At 34.0% G+C, this 16,493-nt stretch overlaps 1 protein-coding gene and 1 long non-coding RNA gene across 2 annotated transcripts; one reads left to right on the forward strand and one right to left on the reverse strand.

The window, feature by feature from the left end:
• Positions 1-3,126: 3,126 nt before the first annotated feature.
• Positions 3,127-4,688, reverse strand: LOC110896813. Its single transcript, XR_002568186.2, has 3 exons — positions 4,566-4,688; positions 4,366-4,432; positions 3,127-3,301 (listed from the first exon to the last, which is right to left on the reverse strand). It is a non-coding gene; the product is annotated as an uncharacterized LOC110896813 (long non-coding RNA).
• A 2,361-nt stretch (positions 4,689-7,049) lies between these two features.
• Positions 7,050-9,773, forward strand: LOC110895245 (N-acetyltransferase 9-like protein). The gene is made up of 6 exons (XM_022142524.2): positions 7,050-7,292; positions 7,371-7,442; positions 8,866-8,953; positions 9,041-9,173; positions 9,280-9,318; positions 9,396-9,773. Exons 1-6 carry the CDS (start codon positions 7,118-7,120, stop codon positions 9,480-9,482), a joined length of 594 nt encoding a protein of 197 aa, XP_021998216.1. The 5' UTR covers positions 7,050-7,117; the 3' UTR covers positions 9,483-9,773.
• Positions 9,774-16,493: the final 6,720 nt, after the last annotated feature.

Here is a 16,493-nt window from a genome sequence, read left to right on the forward strand (position 1 = left end):
TAGCAGTTAGACCAGCTATGTTGTATGGAACAGACTGTTGGGCTATCAAGAAGACACAAGCGCGCAAGATGGAGGTAGCAGAGATGAGGATGCTGAGGTGGATGTGTGGACACACGAGGTTGGATCGGATAAGAAATGAGGTTTTTAGGGAGAGATTAGGAATGGCTAGTATATCGGATAAGATTAGGGAGGGGAGATTGAGTTGGTTTGGACATGTGAAGCGGAGACAAACGACAGCACCAGTTAGAGTAGTGGAAATTCTTACTGTGGAGGGGAAGAGAGGAAGAGGCAGACCCAAACTGACATGGGAAGAGCAGATTAGGCATGATTTACTAGAGTTGCATCTTTCTGAGGACATGATCCAAGATAGGACTTCGTGGAGGCGTAGGATTAGGGTTAAGGACTTCTAGAGGATACTGAAGTAAGGTCTTAGGTGTATTCTAGGGAAGTAGGTTTTCTTATTCTTTTAAGTGACTTTACCGATGATTGACTTCTTGTGTATATGCCCGAATGATGTTGTATGCTATTATACATGATTTACATTATACTGTGTCAATCTGATCAACTTTCTTCATATAGGTGACTTCTTTTTTCTATAGTCTATTTTTCTATTTTTTCTATATTCTTGGACCTGATGTGTTGGTTTGTTGTTCGTTTTGGAGCTGAGGGTCTCTTCTGGAAGCAACCTCTCTATCCCTAGGGATATAGGCAAGGTCTGTCTACATCCCACCCTCCCCAAACCCTATGAGTAGCTTTGCTATTTGTGGGATTTACTGGGTATGGTTGTTGTTGTTGTTGTACACCAATCAACTTGGTACAACTCGCTCCATCAGAGGTCTGGAGACTCCATACCAATGCATCATACAGGAAAGTTGTTTGGGAAGAGAGGAATAATTCTTCTTCCGATATATTCATTACGGACTGACTTATATACAGGAGAAATCTTGCATGTATTAGTCAAAGGATTGCTTATCATAAGTATGCTCCCTAATCACATGACTCACTCCACTAGAGTCTCAATCCTAGCACGACTGGGATAACTTTACGACTGTAAAGAAGGAAATGATACGGTGATGGTTCTCAATTTTTGTGGTTTATCCAAAACTAAATTTAGGAGCAGCTGAATATCGTAGTATTCCGGGGTTGTAACGTACTGTAGGCAAGTCTCCAAGTTAGATATAAAGTCTACTGTTATGCATTGAATTCAATTGAGCAATGAATTTCAATAATTTAGTACTTAATTAACAAAAGGATTCCCTTTTTAAAATTGACACAGTTCACAAAAGTACGATCGAAAGATTCATCCGACCCTTCATCGAGATGACAGGGGTCAACACTTAGGTTGGTTGTTCAGTTCTTAACTCAAATTAGTCAACATACCCAGAGGATACTAATTTCGATTTACAACATGATTTCGAGGTTATCAATTTTCAAGATTTGACTCCAGATTTCGTAAGTATACTTTTATGCGTACACAATGCCATAGTGAATACTTGGATCGGACTTTCTTCTTCCGCAGGGAAGAAAAACTCACAATGTTGAATAATAACAGATAGCATTCTCTAACGAAGCACCATTTAACACATATATTCTCATAGGAATTACGATCGGGAGTATATGACTACACAGATAAAATTGTAGGAATAGAAGTCATGATTTAACAGAATTCCCCTAACTCGGAATGACTCAATTTAAATAAATCCTTCAGGAGGCATCGATATAGGGTACCGTATAAATCTTGGCGAACAAAGCCTAGATTACATCACTCACTACTGAATTATTCGAACAAATGATCGCAAGCATGAATTTCGCAACCACCCTCCTACACCGTTAGGAGGTCCTTGCTAGGACAAGAGATTTGTAAGACTCGATGTAAGTCCCATTGATTCTCATTAATAATGGTCAAAGTAGTTTATGTATATTTTCGGACTCCATAGTTTAATAGGTAATCCTAGGAGAGAGAGATTCATTATGTTCTCGGGATTTGGAAAATCGTTAACATATTATTTTGAGTGTACAAGCAAGACATTCTATTCTCATTCCTGAAGGGTCAAGCAGGACCAATAGGTATTGTGATATGAAAAGCCTTACAGGAAGGACTCAGAGGAACATGTATCATTTACGTGACATCTGAAATATTTCACACGAACATCTTATCACGTTGAAGATTCAAGACTCAGTACATGAGAATTTACTAGTATAGAAGAACTCGTATCGTGACATAGTCTAAATATAACTAAGGAGGCGTTAAGTTGTGACAGGAATCCTGGATACGGAAATGTTCCACATATCGTCTCATTTCCTTACACAAGAAGTATCGATAACACATACTATATAGCTAGCTAGCCGGACTCCATAGAGTTGGTCATGGACTTACAAGTTAAGAAGGAATCATGGCGATTTAAAAAAGGCGTCAAATTCCTCTCAATATGAAAGTCATCGTATGGTTCCTGTATTCGTACCTGAACACAGATTCCTGGTAACCGACCGTTTCTTTGAACAATGTATCACTTCAAAGAATGAATTGTAACATACCTTTCCATGTAGAGGTCAAAGGATTGTTCAACCTTAAACAAAATTTAGTAATTCTTGTGAACACAATCTGATGGTATGTAATTGAAAAAATAGAATCCGAATAAGGGGTTCGCCTTCCATCATTTTGTCTACCGTATACGAATCAAGGAGTACTTCACACGGTAGTACGTTGTATCATCAACCCATCAACTCTCTCCTATTCACAAAGGATAGACTTTGTACTGACCCGGCCTAACCCGGACATGTTCGGGGTTGATCTAAACGCAACTCTATCTTGATAAACTAACGGAAGTTAATAGAAACACACTGTATTGTAATACCACTAGCTTTAACAAGGAATTAGAGCATCAGAGAATGTAATTATGTATAGTAGGCACTAAGACCTCCAATTGCTTTAGTCGTTCAAGGAAAATTTAAGTAATGAGTCTGGTCGAATCACCGTTTTAGTCTTTCTTTTCACAACTGAAACATGTTTCCAACAATGGTAACTAACCAGGTGTATAGTGGAATTGGGTCACGAATAACCATTTAGAATTTATAAGTAAGAATACAAAGATATGTGGTTGTATGAGACGGAATGATAAGGTTACAAGAACATTACTAAAATGTATTGCTTACAAGAGTCACATATATCGAAATGAATAAGTTAAAAATATAGAAATAAAATTATAAATAGAAGTATTCTGACAGAATGGAATAATATTGGTTATTAGGAATATTGATAGTACGATTTGTCCCTAGAAGTTACATGGGTCGCCATAGATAACTGGAGTCATATAAAAACAACTCGTCATCGACTTTCAGTCACTCAAACAACAAGCACTATTAAATCGTTACTGCCCTCGTACATTCAGGTTACCAACAACATTTAATTATATTTTAATTAAAAATTAAAACATAATATTTAATTAAAATTATGTTTATGTTTTAATTAAAATTTTAAACATAATTAAAATAAAAATTTAATTATGTTTAAATGTGAAATTTTTAAACATAAAAAATTTAAACAATACATTACACTACTATTACATTGTATTAAAATTCTAAAACAATGTAGTAGTAGTGTAATACAAACGTGTAAAATTTAAAATTTTGAAATGTAATTTAAAATTTTTGGTTCAGTGTTCAATTTTAATTATGTTTTAAAATGTAGTAGTATAATGTATTGTTTAATTATTAATAAACATTTTACTACTACAAAACCATTTTAACTTTTTGTAATGTTAAAACAACAACTTTAAACTTAAAGAAAACAATAGTAGTAGATAGACTACAAACAATTTTAAATCCCATATGAGTAATTAAAATTTATTAATTTTAATAAATTCTTGAAAAATTGTATTTTAATCGAACAATTTGCGCCCATAATGACCCGACTTTCAAAAATTCCCAAAAATTCACAGAAGTGTACCAATATGTCCAGGAACTTCCTGGAAAAAATTATAGATTTTTCCGAATTTGTTATACTGCGTTTCCGGCTATCTAAACTTCGCGACAACGTGATTTTTAAAATCAAAATCAAAATCAAAATCAAAATCATTCAATGGTCTTAAAACTTTTCCAGAATGTTTTCCATATTAAAGTCAACATCCCTGTAAGTTTTGGTGATTTATTGAGTTAGTTTGGTATTTCTTTCTGAATTTATTATTTAAAACAGTTAAAAATTCACCAAAAATCACAACAAATTCAAAAAATTCTAAAATTTTAATCGAGTCTTACTTTCATCATGTATGATCAGCTTGCAAAATTTCAAGTTCATTGAATACCCACGTACCAAGTTACGCTACAAACAATTCTGTATATCCTAGATTCGATTTTCGTAAATTATACCTAGCGGTTCGCGCATTTTCAAGCAACCCTTGCGCTTCCAGAAGTGAAAGATCCTTATGTTCAGTACCTATACACCATAAACAACACAAATATGCATTCAACCTCATCAATCAAGTCTTTTTATTTAGTGTTTCACATGTAACACATGTGTCAAACTTTTATGTTCAGACTTTCCTAAATATTATGTGAAGGTATATTACCTTTGAATTCTTGAAGAACATATTTGGGAGGTACGGATATCAGTTTGTGGTCACAAGAATGATTAGAAGGTGGAAAAAGAATTTTAAAAAGTGTACGTGTATGTATTCATATGTTGTAATCATCCGAAAGAAAAAGAAAAGGATAAACATTCAAAAGGCGGTTGTGAAATTTTAATTTTTATTTGTAACTTTATTATTAATTCAGCTGCTTCATTTATTTTACTCGGGTAACTGTCAAAATATAACGTTTTATAAAATTATGAATATACGATTGAGATGAGCTTATTTTTCTCTACGTTTTGGCCTAAGTTTCGTTAAAAACGGAGTAGGGCCAAATATAATATATTTTATGATTATTATCAAACGGGCCCTTATACTACTAAACCTCTGTCAAGGTATCTCATGGTTCAAATTGTCATTCGACCCGTCAGTTTGGTAAACGATCGCGCAACACGCAGTTTTAAAATACTAACCCGGCTTTAATGAAAAGTCGAACGCTTTCACACATTTGCTTGAAATACAATATATTAGTGTTCTATAAGTGTTTTTAGGCTTGACTGACTGTACAATGCATGTTTGGTTGTTTCCGTGTGCGTTAAACTCGAAGACGTTTGTTGACCTGAACCGCTTCGTTTAACGTGCCAACTATATGTTAAGGCCACAAATCTTACATTATTGTTTAATTACTATGTCAAAGTAATTCCGTACTCTTGACTTCCTTTTGCATCAAAATCGTTATTGTACGGTTTCCAGACTGTTAAACAGAAAGCTTCCGTTTAACCTGTTTTCAGCACACTGGGGCATCAATATCGCACTGTTAGGTATTATTATTCATATGTTACTCATAACGTACCCTCGGATTCATCCGAGTCATAATCAGTATCATTTCGTTACACGTGTAAATCGTACGTATAAATTAGGGTTTACCTGATTTCGTCTTTGTTGTCACAGTTTCAAAGGTTCAAGAAACTTGAAGTAATTAATTAAAAGTTGTATGCCATAGTATTTCTTACAAGGAAAAACTTCTTTTGATCATTTGTCTATGTTTTTTTAATGTATTCCTAGGTTGTGCATTATTTTTAACGTTCTGTATTGGATAATACTTTGTTACAAACAAGTTGGGTGTATTATTAAGTTTAGAACCGTTGTCTCTTTTTTGTTTGTAAAACTAATTTATTATTCTGTAGTATATTGATGAACAACTTTTATTCTTAGATAGTGGTTAACAAGTTTAAAAACAAACTTTGAATTTCATATACTAAGTAGTATATCGTTAGGTGATGATTGTTTTTTCAACTGGTCAACAACGAATGCGAGGTTATTGGTTATGAAGCTTCAAAAAGTAGAAGTATTAGATTAATAGGCCTTCTATTGATATTTCGAACTACAGAAACGAAATTTTATCATTTATTTATTTTTTTCATTTTATTTTATATCAATAGTACGTTGGTTGTTTTATTTACTTTATGAATCTAAGAGTTCTATAATAATTTCTTTCGGAGAGTTTCGTTATGATCAAAGTTGTTGCCGAAAATACTTGAGTTAAGAATCTTTGTAGAGAGAATATTAATGGTCAAACAAGGTTTGTTAATTGATTACTCATATTATTGATTGCTTTTATTTTATTTTTTTACAACATTTTTCAATATATTATTAATATGTTTTTTTTGCGTATAATTTGTTTACAATAGGTGTAGCATTGTTGGATGCATGATATGATTCAAGTCGAACATATTTCGTTAGGGGATGATTGTTTTTTTAATTGGTAAAAAACGAATTCGAGGTTATTGATTACGAAGCTCCAGCAAGCAGAAGTATTAGAGTAATAGAGTTTTAATTTATATTTCAAACCACTAAAAACGTATTTCCTTCATTTACTTATCTTTTCGGTTATTTTGTATTTATAGTACGTTGGTTCGTTGTATTTTAATCGTGAACTTCATATTTCCACAATAATTTCATTCGTACAATTTCTATATGAACATACAAACGTAAAAAAAAATTGTGAAACAATAAAAAACATATCATTTTGTCAAAACCGCAATGTTCACGGGTATTAGCACTAGTGACTAAGGGGCTGTTTGTTTACCTCTTAATTAGGCTCTTAATGGTTCAGACATCTTACTAATTTAGCACTTAATGGTTCAGACTGTTTGTTTCGCGAGCAGATGTCTGAATGGTTCAAACATTTGCCTCTAAATAGTTAAGTTACTGAGTCTGAATGGTTAAGACCTCTAATCTGAATTGGTCAGACATTTGCCTTTGAACGGTTAAATATTATACTGGTTGTTAATGGTTCAGACCTGTTACTGGTTCAGCATTTAATGGTTCAAATCTCTTACGAATTCAGCACTTAACCATTCAGAAGTTGACAAACAGACTAGTACGATAAGTGATATGACTCAGAAGACACGTGTCACCTTTTTATTTCGATTTCGATTTTCTTTCCAACAATTGAAACCATGGGCTTGTGAGACCAACAAAGCCCAATACCCCAGCTTCACTTTCTTCTTTACTCACCACCACCGAGGTTGCGTAACTGTGAGGGGAGAATGGGGGTGAGCTTGGAGGGTTCGAAAGTGATATTGGTACCCTACATGAAACAACACGTACTCAATTACCATGAATGGATGCAGGACCCGTTTCTACTTCAAACCACCGGGTCGGATCCTCTCACCCTTGAAGAAGAGTACCAGATGCAGCTTTCTTGGACCCAAGACCCCCTCAGTACTTCCACTTTCCCCCTTTCTTCATTCTTTATTTTATAAATCATAAATTTATTTATTTACTTTTTTTTTTTGGCAGAGTGTACTTTTATTATCTTGGATAAGGGTTTGATTTCTGGCAAGTTTAATCATGGTGATCCTCATGTTGAAGGTTTGATTTTGACACTTTATTCTCGGATATAGGGTTGGATATTTGTGTCTTCTTTGTTGTTATGTGGATAACATTTGATGATTAGATTGAAATGAGAGATAATAAGACAGTTTTATGATCATCTTCACTAGGTGTGTAAATGGGTTGAATAGGAACGGGTTTGTGTTTGTTTGTTTGTTTAACCAAGGGGCTGTTTGAGAACTTCTGAATGGTTAAGTGTTGAACCGAGGTCTGAACCATTAGTGTTGAACCAGTAGTAAGAGGTCTGAACCAATAAGAGCCAGTATAATTCTTAACCGTTTAGAGGCAAGTGTGTGACCAATTCAGATTAGAGGTCTTAACCATTCAGACTCAGTATAATGCTTAACCATTCAGAGGCAAATGTCTGAACCATTCAGACATCAGCTCGCGAAACAAACAATCTGAACCATTAAATGCTGAACCAGTAAGAGGTCTGAACCATTAAGAGGTAAACAAACTTTGACCGAACAAATGAACCTACACTGATGTTTAAATGAACCTACTCCATTGATCTGTTAGTTATCCAAATTTGCCGTTAAAAAAAGCATGTTTTTTGGTTCGTATTCGTTCTTTAAGGGAAATAAATAAATGTGTTTGTGTTCATTTATGTTTGTTTGTTTGTTGGCATTATAGAAGAACATAAACAAACACAAACTGAAACCAAAAAGGCGCCCAAGTCCCATGTAAAATGGATTTGAGGTGCAGTCTTGAGGCGTGCCTCTTGTACGGGGAAGGTTTTGTGAGTTAAGATGTTGTAAATATAGCATTTTATATATTAAACTGTATATACAGCTTATTTATATCTATACATGATGCTTAAAAAGTAGAAGCTATATAATAAAAATGTATACAAACACCATGCGCCTCACATTTTTTAACCAAGATCCAAATTAAAGTCTAAATGCTATCATTATCACATGAATCAACGTTTGAAAAGTATCCAAATTAAAGTCTAAATAAATACCATTAATGCGACTGAAAAATCAAAACTAAGAAGGGGCTAATTGGCGAAAACTGAAAGTTCGAAAATCTAAAAATCAAGTTGGTTCTTGATTAGTATCAGTAGATTTTTGAATGAATATGTAAACGGACATCTACCAACTCAAATGAACCAAGGGGACATGTGTTCATGTTTGTTCACTTTAAATGAACAAAATTTTGTGTTCAGCGTTCTATATTTGTTAGGTAACAAACTTCCTACCGGATAGTTCATTTTATGTTCTGTTCGTTAACAGTCCTATGATCAACAAAAATCATAATAGGATGTTTGTACTTACGGTTTAAGTGCCAAATTTTCATTTGACAGACTCTCATTATCAAAGTATATTTAAAACATGGATGGTTACTTTCTTTCTTGTAATTTCACATAATTCTCTACAGTGATGGTGGTTTGTTTTTGTAGCCATGGTAGGTGATGTAAATATGTACATGAACGATTTGGAAGATGCCCAACTGGGTGAGATTGAAATCATGATAGCTGAGCCTAAAAGGTATTCAACCTGCTTTTCTTGATCATAGTTCTTCTGACGCCTTTGGCTCAATTTTTTAATTCATCGATGTCGTTGTTGCTAGAGAAGTCGTGGCAAAGGACTTGGGAAGGAATCTGTGTTAATGATGTTAGTGTTCGCCATTGAAAACCACAAAATCAACACCTTTCGTGCCAAAATCGGTGATTCGAATGAAGCTTCTTTGAACATGTTCCGTAAACTGGTTCATCTCTCTCTCTCTCTCTCTCTTTAGTAGACTTCCTTTTTGCTATTTGTTTTCGCATTATATATATATATACACACCCCTAACTGGACGCATCTTCGCTTAGGGCTTCAAGGAGGTCTCTCACAGTGAAATCTTCAAAGAGGTGAGTTTATCTTAATGGGTTGTGTTTGTTTACAGCCATGAAAGGTTTTGTTGTTTAAAATGTTTTTGTGAATGCAGGTAACGCTTGAGCTTCCAGTGACAGCAGAAAAGAGCAAGGAGTTGCTTCAGTTGGTTGGGGGGGATATGGTTAAGTATATTTCATAGGCTTCAAAACAGTCAACTTTTAAGATCGAAACTTTAAACTCCTTAGTTGTGTTGTTGCCGCAAACTTTGAAGTTGATGTCAAATCGGATGTTCCTGTTGTATATATGATGATGCGGAATCACTCTATAGACTATAGATAAGTGCAGTGACTCGGGTATAACTTGTTGAAAGCCAGTAGTGTTGCTTTTGAACCCATCATGCCAGTTTGGTCCATGTTGAAAGCCTTTAGTGGTTTGTCCTTGGCCTTTTATTATGTATTCTTAATATTTAACTTCTTTTTCATGCTCTCTTCATCTTATGGCTGGCTGTATTAAATTTTTAGTTCTTTTGAAGGAGTGGATGATCTTTAGAGTCTGATTTTGAAGATAATTTTGAGCCGACCGTTTACTACGGTTTTGGAAAAACTACAGATCGAATTGGCTGGTTTCCGCAGTTTAGCGGTTAATAAAAGAAACCCATAACCAGAGCCGTTCCAACATTTTTGGAGCCCTAACCAAACTACAGAGGTGAGGCCCTTTGAATGGGTATAAAGAAAATATCGGTTATGCTTTTTTCCTTCTAAGTCTCAGTCGCAAGCACAATATCAAAAGTCAAAGATTCAAAGTATCAATTAGGAACTTAGGGAGAACAGTGATCAAGTGAATCACAATATATAGAGATCACTATAAAAAATAGCCGTTAAACAACCTAGATTATCCTTGCGACACCATTAATTTCACATCTAATTTTTCCTCAATCGACAACACAATTGAGCAAAATGGGCAAGTGCGAAGTTACCGTTAGTGAAGATAAAGATGGCGACCTAAATTAAATACGAATTGCAAATTGGTTGGAGTTGGAATTAAGCTCTTTTATTTAAAAATCGGTTATTTATTTGGGTTTAATGCATAATACACATGCTATATAAAGATTTTTAAAATATTTAGAGGCCCTATTTTTTGGAGGCCCTAAGCCGTTGCCGAGATTTAGAAGCCTATAGGGACGGCTCTGCCCATAACACATGTCATTAATTGAAATAATCTATTTTTTCTCACCTATCCCTTCTCTGTTACTTAATAATAAATTAAGAATTTTGATTTGAAATATATCTTTAACAAAATAAGATAGATAAATATCAAATTCATGTAATGTAATTGCAAATATATAAGATGTGATGTGATTCCTAAATTAATTATGTTAATAAAATTTTGGAAGGGTATGTATGAACACGAATTACTTTTTATTTTATTTAAATAATTATTTTTTTTAGTTGTAGTCTTTAATTTATATAATTATATAATCTATAATGGTTAATGTTTCATTTAAATAATTACTAGGTTAGAAAACCCCGTGTATTACACGGGTTGAATAAATGTAATTTTATATATTAAATAATAAAAAGCTATATCTTTATGAACCCTGTATATTGTCCGGGTTAAATAAATGTAATTTTATATATCAAATAATAAAAATGTTATATCTTTAAAAACCATGTGTATTGCACAGATTAAATAAGTGTAATTTTGTCTACTGAATACAAAAACCATCGTATCTTTAAAAAACCCGTGTATAATCGGGTTGAATAAATCTACCAAATAATAAAAAATTACATCCTTAAAACCCCCGTATATTACACGTGTTGAATAGATCTAAAAAAGAGTTATATCTTTAAAGATCATGTGTATTACACAGATTAAATAAATGTAATTTGGTATATTAAATACTAAAAACGTCATATCTTTAAAAAACCCGTGTATAGTCGGGTTGAAAAATCTACTAAATAATAAAAAAATTATATCCTAAATAAATGTAATTTTGTATATTAAATACTAAAAACGTCGTATCTTTAAAAAACCCGTGTATAGTCGGGTTGAAAAATCTACCAAATAATTAAAAAAAAAATATATCGTTAAAAACTCGCGTTTTACACGAGTTGAATAAATATAATTTTGTATACCAAATAATAAAAAAAGTTATATTTTTAATAATTAGGATAACATTTAATATTAATTTATTATTTCTATGTTTAATATAAGATAAGTAGATAAGAGAGGTATTTTTTTAAAAAAAAAATATATTAAATTAACAATTTTGATTTGAGAATAATATTTTGTTAAAGTATGATAAGATTTAATATTAATTTATTCTTTATTTAGTTAATATAAGATAGATATAGATTTAAGGATACCTTCAATGAATGAAACGTGTCTAAAAGTTAGTTTCTTTTATTATAGTAGTTAGATTTTTCTTTTTAGTTGTAGTCTTTAATTTATATAATTATATAATCTATAATGGTTAATGTAAAAGAGTAAGTCAAGTCAATAGAAATCATCCTCATGTTTTCTTAAGAGTAAGAGTATATTTTGAAAGCATTTACAAAACCACTTTTAGAAAGATTTTTTTATTTTTATTTTTTCATTCTTTTTATATATTATATTATATTATACATTATCTATATGAAAATAAAGTGGCGATGAATAGTAAGTAGCATTTTTAAAGTATTTGTTTTTTTTTTTTACTCTTTTGATAATATTATATTTATTTACTATACATACATTTACTAAATGGGAGAATAGTGCTAGGCAGTTGCCTGACACGTACCCATTGGACCAACCAGTTTATTATTTTATATCCATTTTTAGATTACGTTTTTCCTCCTGCTTAAAATTACCGTTTTGCCTCAAGCTCAAAATAAAATTACGCTTTCGCGGCAGCTGCCTGGCACTCCCCCCATTGGACCAACCAGTTTATTATTTTATATCCAACTTTAGATTACGTTTTTCCTCCTGCTTAAAATTACCGTTTTGCCCCAAGCTCAAATAAAAATTACGCTTTTGCCCCCATCTCAAAATTACGATTTTGCCATCAATTCAAAATTACGATTTTGCCTGGCACTCCCCTATTGGACCAACCAGTTTATTATTTCATATCCATTTTAAAATTACTTTCTTGCCCCCCCTTTAAAATTACGGTTTTGCCCCCAGCTCAAAATAAAATTACGATTTTGTCCCCAGTTCAAAATTACGATTTTTCCCTCGATTCAAAATAAGATTGTGGTTTTGCCCTCAGTTCATAATTACATTTTCGCCCCCAGTTCAAAATAAAATTCTAATTTTGCCCCCAGCTAAAAATTACGATTTTGCCCTCTGTTAAAAAATGTGATTTTTCCCCGTTTAAAAAAAATATGATTTCGCCCTCAGTTCAAAATTGCGTTTTTCCCCAGTTCAAATAAAATTATGCTTTTGCCCCTAACTCAAAATTACGATTTTGCCCTCGGTTTAAAATAAAATTGTTGTTTTGCTTCCAGCTTAAAATTACGATTGTGCCCTTAGTTCAAGTTCAAAATTACGAATTTTCCCCTGTGAAAATTTACAATTTTGCCCCTGGTTCAAATTTACAGTACTGCCATCACTTTAGCTTTTGGCAAATTACGATCTTACCCGAGTCAAAAAATACAACTTTCCCTCGGTTAGAATTTACAATATTGCCATTATTTTAGTTTTTTTTTAATTAAAACTATAAAAGTATTTTGTTTTAATTGGTTGACTCGATTTAATTGTTTTTCGTGTCAATGAGCTGTCTAACACTCGCTCATTATTCGGCCATCGCCCCGCAACGCGGGCGGGGCATCAACTAGTATATATCGTTGATGAACTATGATGAATAGTAACTTTATTTTTATAATAATATATAGCTTTTCATTATTTTTTTTATTTAATATATTATAATAGTTTACTATTATATTTACTTTTAATAAAATATTTTTAATTTTTTTCTTTTTTATAACATATATTAATTTATCGATTAATTTGATACTTCTTCAATAATTTACGTTTATAACTTTTTTCTAAAAACTTAAGTACATAGTTGTGCTTGATTTTTCCCTAACATTCCGTTATAACTTTTGTTAAAAACGAAGTTGTACTCAAAATAAAGTATTTATTTGGTATCATAAAATGGTACGATGATAAACTAAGTCGTTCTAATGGTTTGGCTTTCTAAACAATATGTTTTATTTTCAAATCACGTTTGTTTTACATCATCATTTGCTCGATTTCGCCGTAACGCGCGACGTCAATATAAACTAGTTCATATTATTTGTGAAAATTAAAAGGCTACATGTATATAACTCAAGAACTATATATATAAATAAATAATATTTCTCTAATAGTATATTATCCTCAAATTTAAAATATTAATTTAAGATATTTATAAATACAACAAATTACTTCTCACAAATAACCAACTTTGTAATAATATATTAATTATTTTTATTATAAAAAATAGTATATCGATTTTATTACGTAATTTATAAATTAAATTGTCGGAGTTGGTACCAACATTTTATCACTCAAATGACTGCTAATTAGCTTCTTGAATAACGTGTCTTCACAATCATCCTATCCATTGTGTCACACCCCCAAATTCCACCTGCGGAGTGTCATCCGCTTGAGGGCGTGACTGACCAGGATCCAGCCACCAATTATACTGAGCATTGATTTATAGTAAAAATATTCACCAACCAAAGTAGTTAGTAAACATCACAGTTTAAGTTCGATAATCAGTTTAGATAAACAGCGGAAGCATAATCCAAATAGTTTTAAAGACAAGATCATAGTTCAAGATGATTAAAAACCCAACACACGGGTTTTGACGTCCTCTACATGTTCCCAAGCTGTGAGCTCCTGAGTCACTGGTTACCTGCAAAGCATGCAGTAAGGTGTCAACAATAATGTTGAGCGAGTTCACTAGTTGTCCAGTTTTTAATTACCAAAAAACTTATTTTACCAGTTAATTTATGCGTTTATACATGCCATGGGGAGCTACCCCAAAAGTAAGCGACTAAACTGTTTTTCCAATACCGAATACTAAGTTAACCCCGCGTTTCCGCTGTGCCCCGTTTGTCAATGTTCTATCATCATTGACGGTTGTCAGAGTCTATTAGTTCACGCCCGTTCCCAGTAACAAGGGTCGGTGTGAGGCTGGTTAGACCTAAATAGCGCTATCAACTAATAACCCGTTCGCCAGACCCCGGCGACTAATCGGTATAATGTAGCAGGGACTTAAGTGATAGAGTTTCGTTTAGTGTTGCTCGTTGCATTCCGTATAAACAGTAATTAACTAAGTTTGTTCCCAGTAACAAGGGAAGAAAAGTAAGTTTGTTCCCAGTAACAAGGGAATGGTGTTGTTTTAGTTCTGTTTCCCAATCCACCGGAAAGGCGTGCTTTAAGTTGTGAACTCACCTTGGGTTGCTCGGTAGATTATTTACTCGGTCAATCACGTTGGTCACCACGTCCTAGCATGGTTACCAATATAGGTCAGGTTTGGGGTACAAGTAATCACGTATATCCTACATGTATCTAACACATAAGATGCATGCAGTTGCCATATAAGTTATTGGGCCTGCTCTAATAGCTGCACGGTTACACAGTAACAGTTGACACATTATCCAGCAAAACACATAGTCCGATCATAACACATTGTGGCCCAATAACCCAGGTAGGCAGCCCAGTCGAGACAAGGTGGTCTCGACTCGAGAACACGCGGTCTCGAGTCGCAACCAAGAGATTTCGAGTGATCACGTTTTGGTCTCGAGTGGTGCTGGTCAGGAGTCGCAACCTCAGAGGTCTCGAGTCCAGTCTCGAGTCGAGATCGTGAAGTCTCAAGTCGAGACCTTGCCGGTCTCGAGTCCCTGAAGTCCGTCTCGAGTTGTTATGAGGTGATCTCGAGTCGCAACCGAGGGTCTCGACTCGCAACCCCGGATACGTGCACAATAATCCTTCTAGAACCTGCTCCAAATGTACTATCCAATAGAATTTCATATTTGTGATAATGTGTACTAACCAATTAAATTGCACAAACATGTTTTATTGTCTAATTCTCACACAAAACAGATCAAACATGGCATATTCAAATATTTTTCATGATCTTCAAGTAGTTCATCATGCATTCAAACATTTCTTATGATCTTCATCAGTAACCTAAAGCATATCGAAATAAGCTTTCAATACTACAACAAGCACACCATGCATTTCATGAATAATAACATGTAATGTCTCATTCTTTTTATCAAGAACATTCATGTGCATATTCATAAACCGTTCAATAGTCATGCATATCATTCTGTCTACATCCTATTATTCAAAGATCACCTTGTAAATCATCCAAACCACTCGCAAACAAGCAAACAAGCATCTTTAACACACATTATCGTTAATCAAATAGAACATACTAACCGATTGATGTTCGGATGCAAGGGTGTGGGGGAAACAGTTGAGAGGGGGCTCTCGAGTGATGAATACAAGCTAGATCCCGAGCTCCAAGTTGCCGCTTATTGGATCCGAGAGGATGGAGGGAATTGGTTAGTGAAGTTTTTAGGGTTTTCTAGAGAGAGAGGAAGCTAGGAGGAGTGAGAGGGTGTGAGAGTGAGAGAATGATTGTTGATCAAGAGGGGGTAAGTTGGCTTAAAGCAAAGGTTTTATAGCTCATTCAAAGGCCATGCACCCTAATGGGTTTTCGAGTGGGTTGCGGCCCCAACCGGCCCATTCGTTCACTGTTCACTCGAGACTGGGCGGTCTCGAGTCGGGTCCTTGGGATCTCGGTTCACAGTATTTATACACACATTGCCACATATATACGTATATATATATATATATTCACATACCCATATACAAGGATCACACATAGTGCATCAAAGTAACATGCAACTTTCATTTAATAACATATATATACACACACAATGATATTACAAGATAATGCTCGGGAAATCCTAGAGTGTCACATTATCCCCAAGTTTTAAGAACTTTCGTCCCGAAAGTTAAGGCAGCCACTGACAAGCTAGTATAAGTGAGAGTGTTTCAACGGGGTGTCACATCATCCCCCCGTTAGTTTGGAATTTCGTCCCGAAATTCGGTTGTAGCTTCAGTGCTGGAGGTTTCGTTTGGGAACAGCTGGGGATATTTGTGCTTCATCTGGTCTTCCCGCTCCCAGGTAAACTCTGGGCCACGTCGTGAGTTCCAACGAACTCGCACG

The sequence above is a fragment of the Helianthus annuus genome, chromosome 12 (genome assembly GCF_002127325.2).
Source record: "Helianthus annuus cultivar XRQ/B chromosome 12, HanXRQr2.0-SUNRISE, whole genome shotgun sequence".
In the NCBI taxonomy this organism is placed as follows: Eukaryota; Viridiplantae; Streptophyta; class Magnoliopsida; order Asterales; family Asteraceae; genus Helianthus; species Helianthus annuus.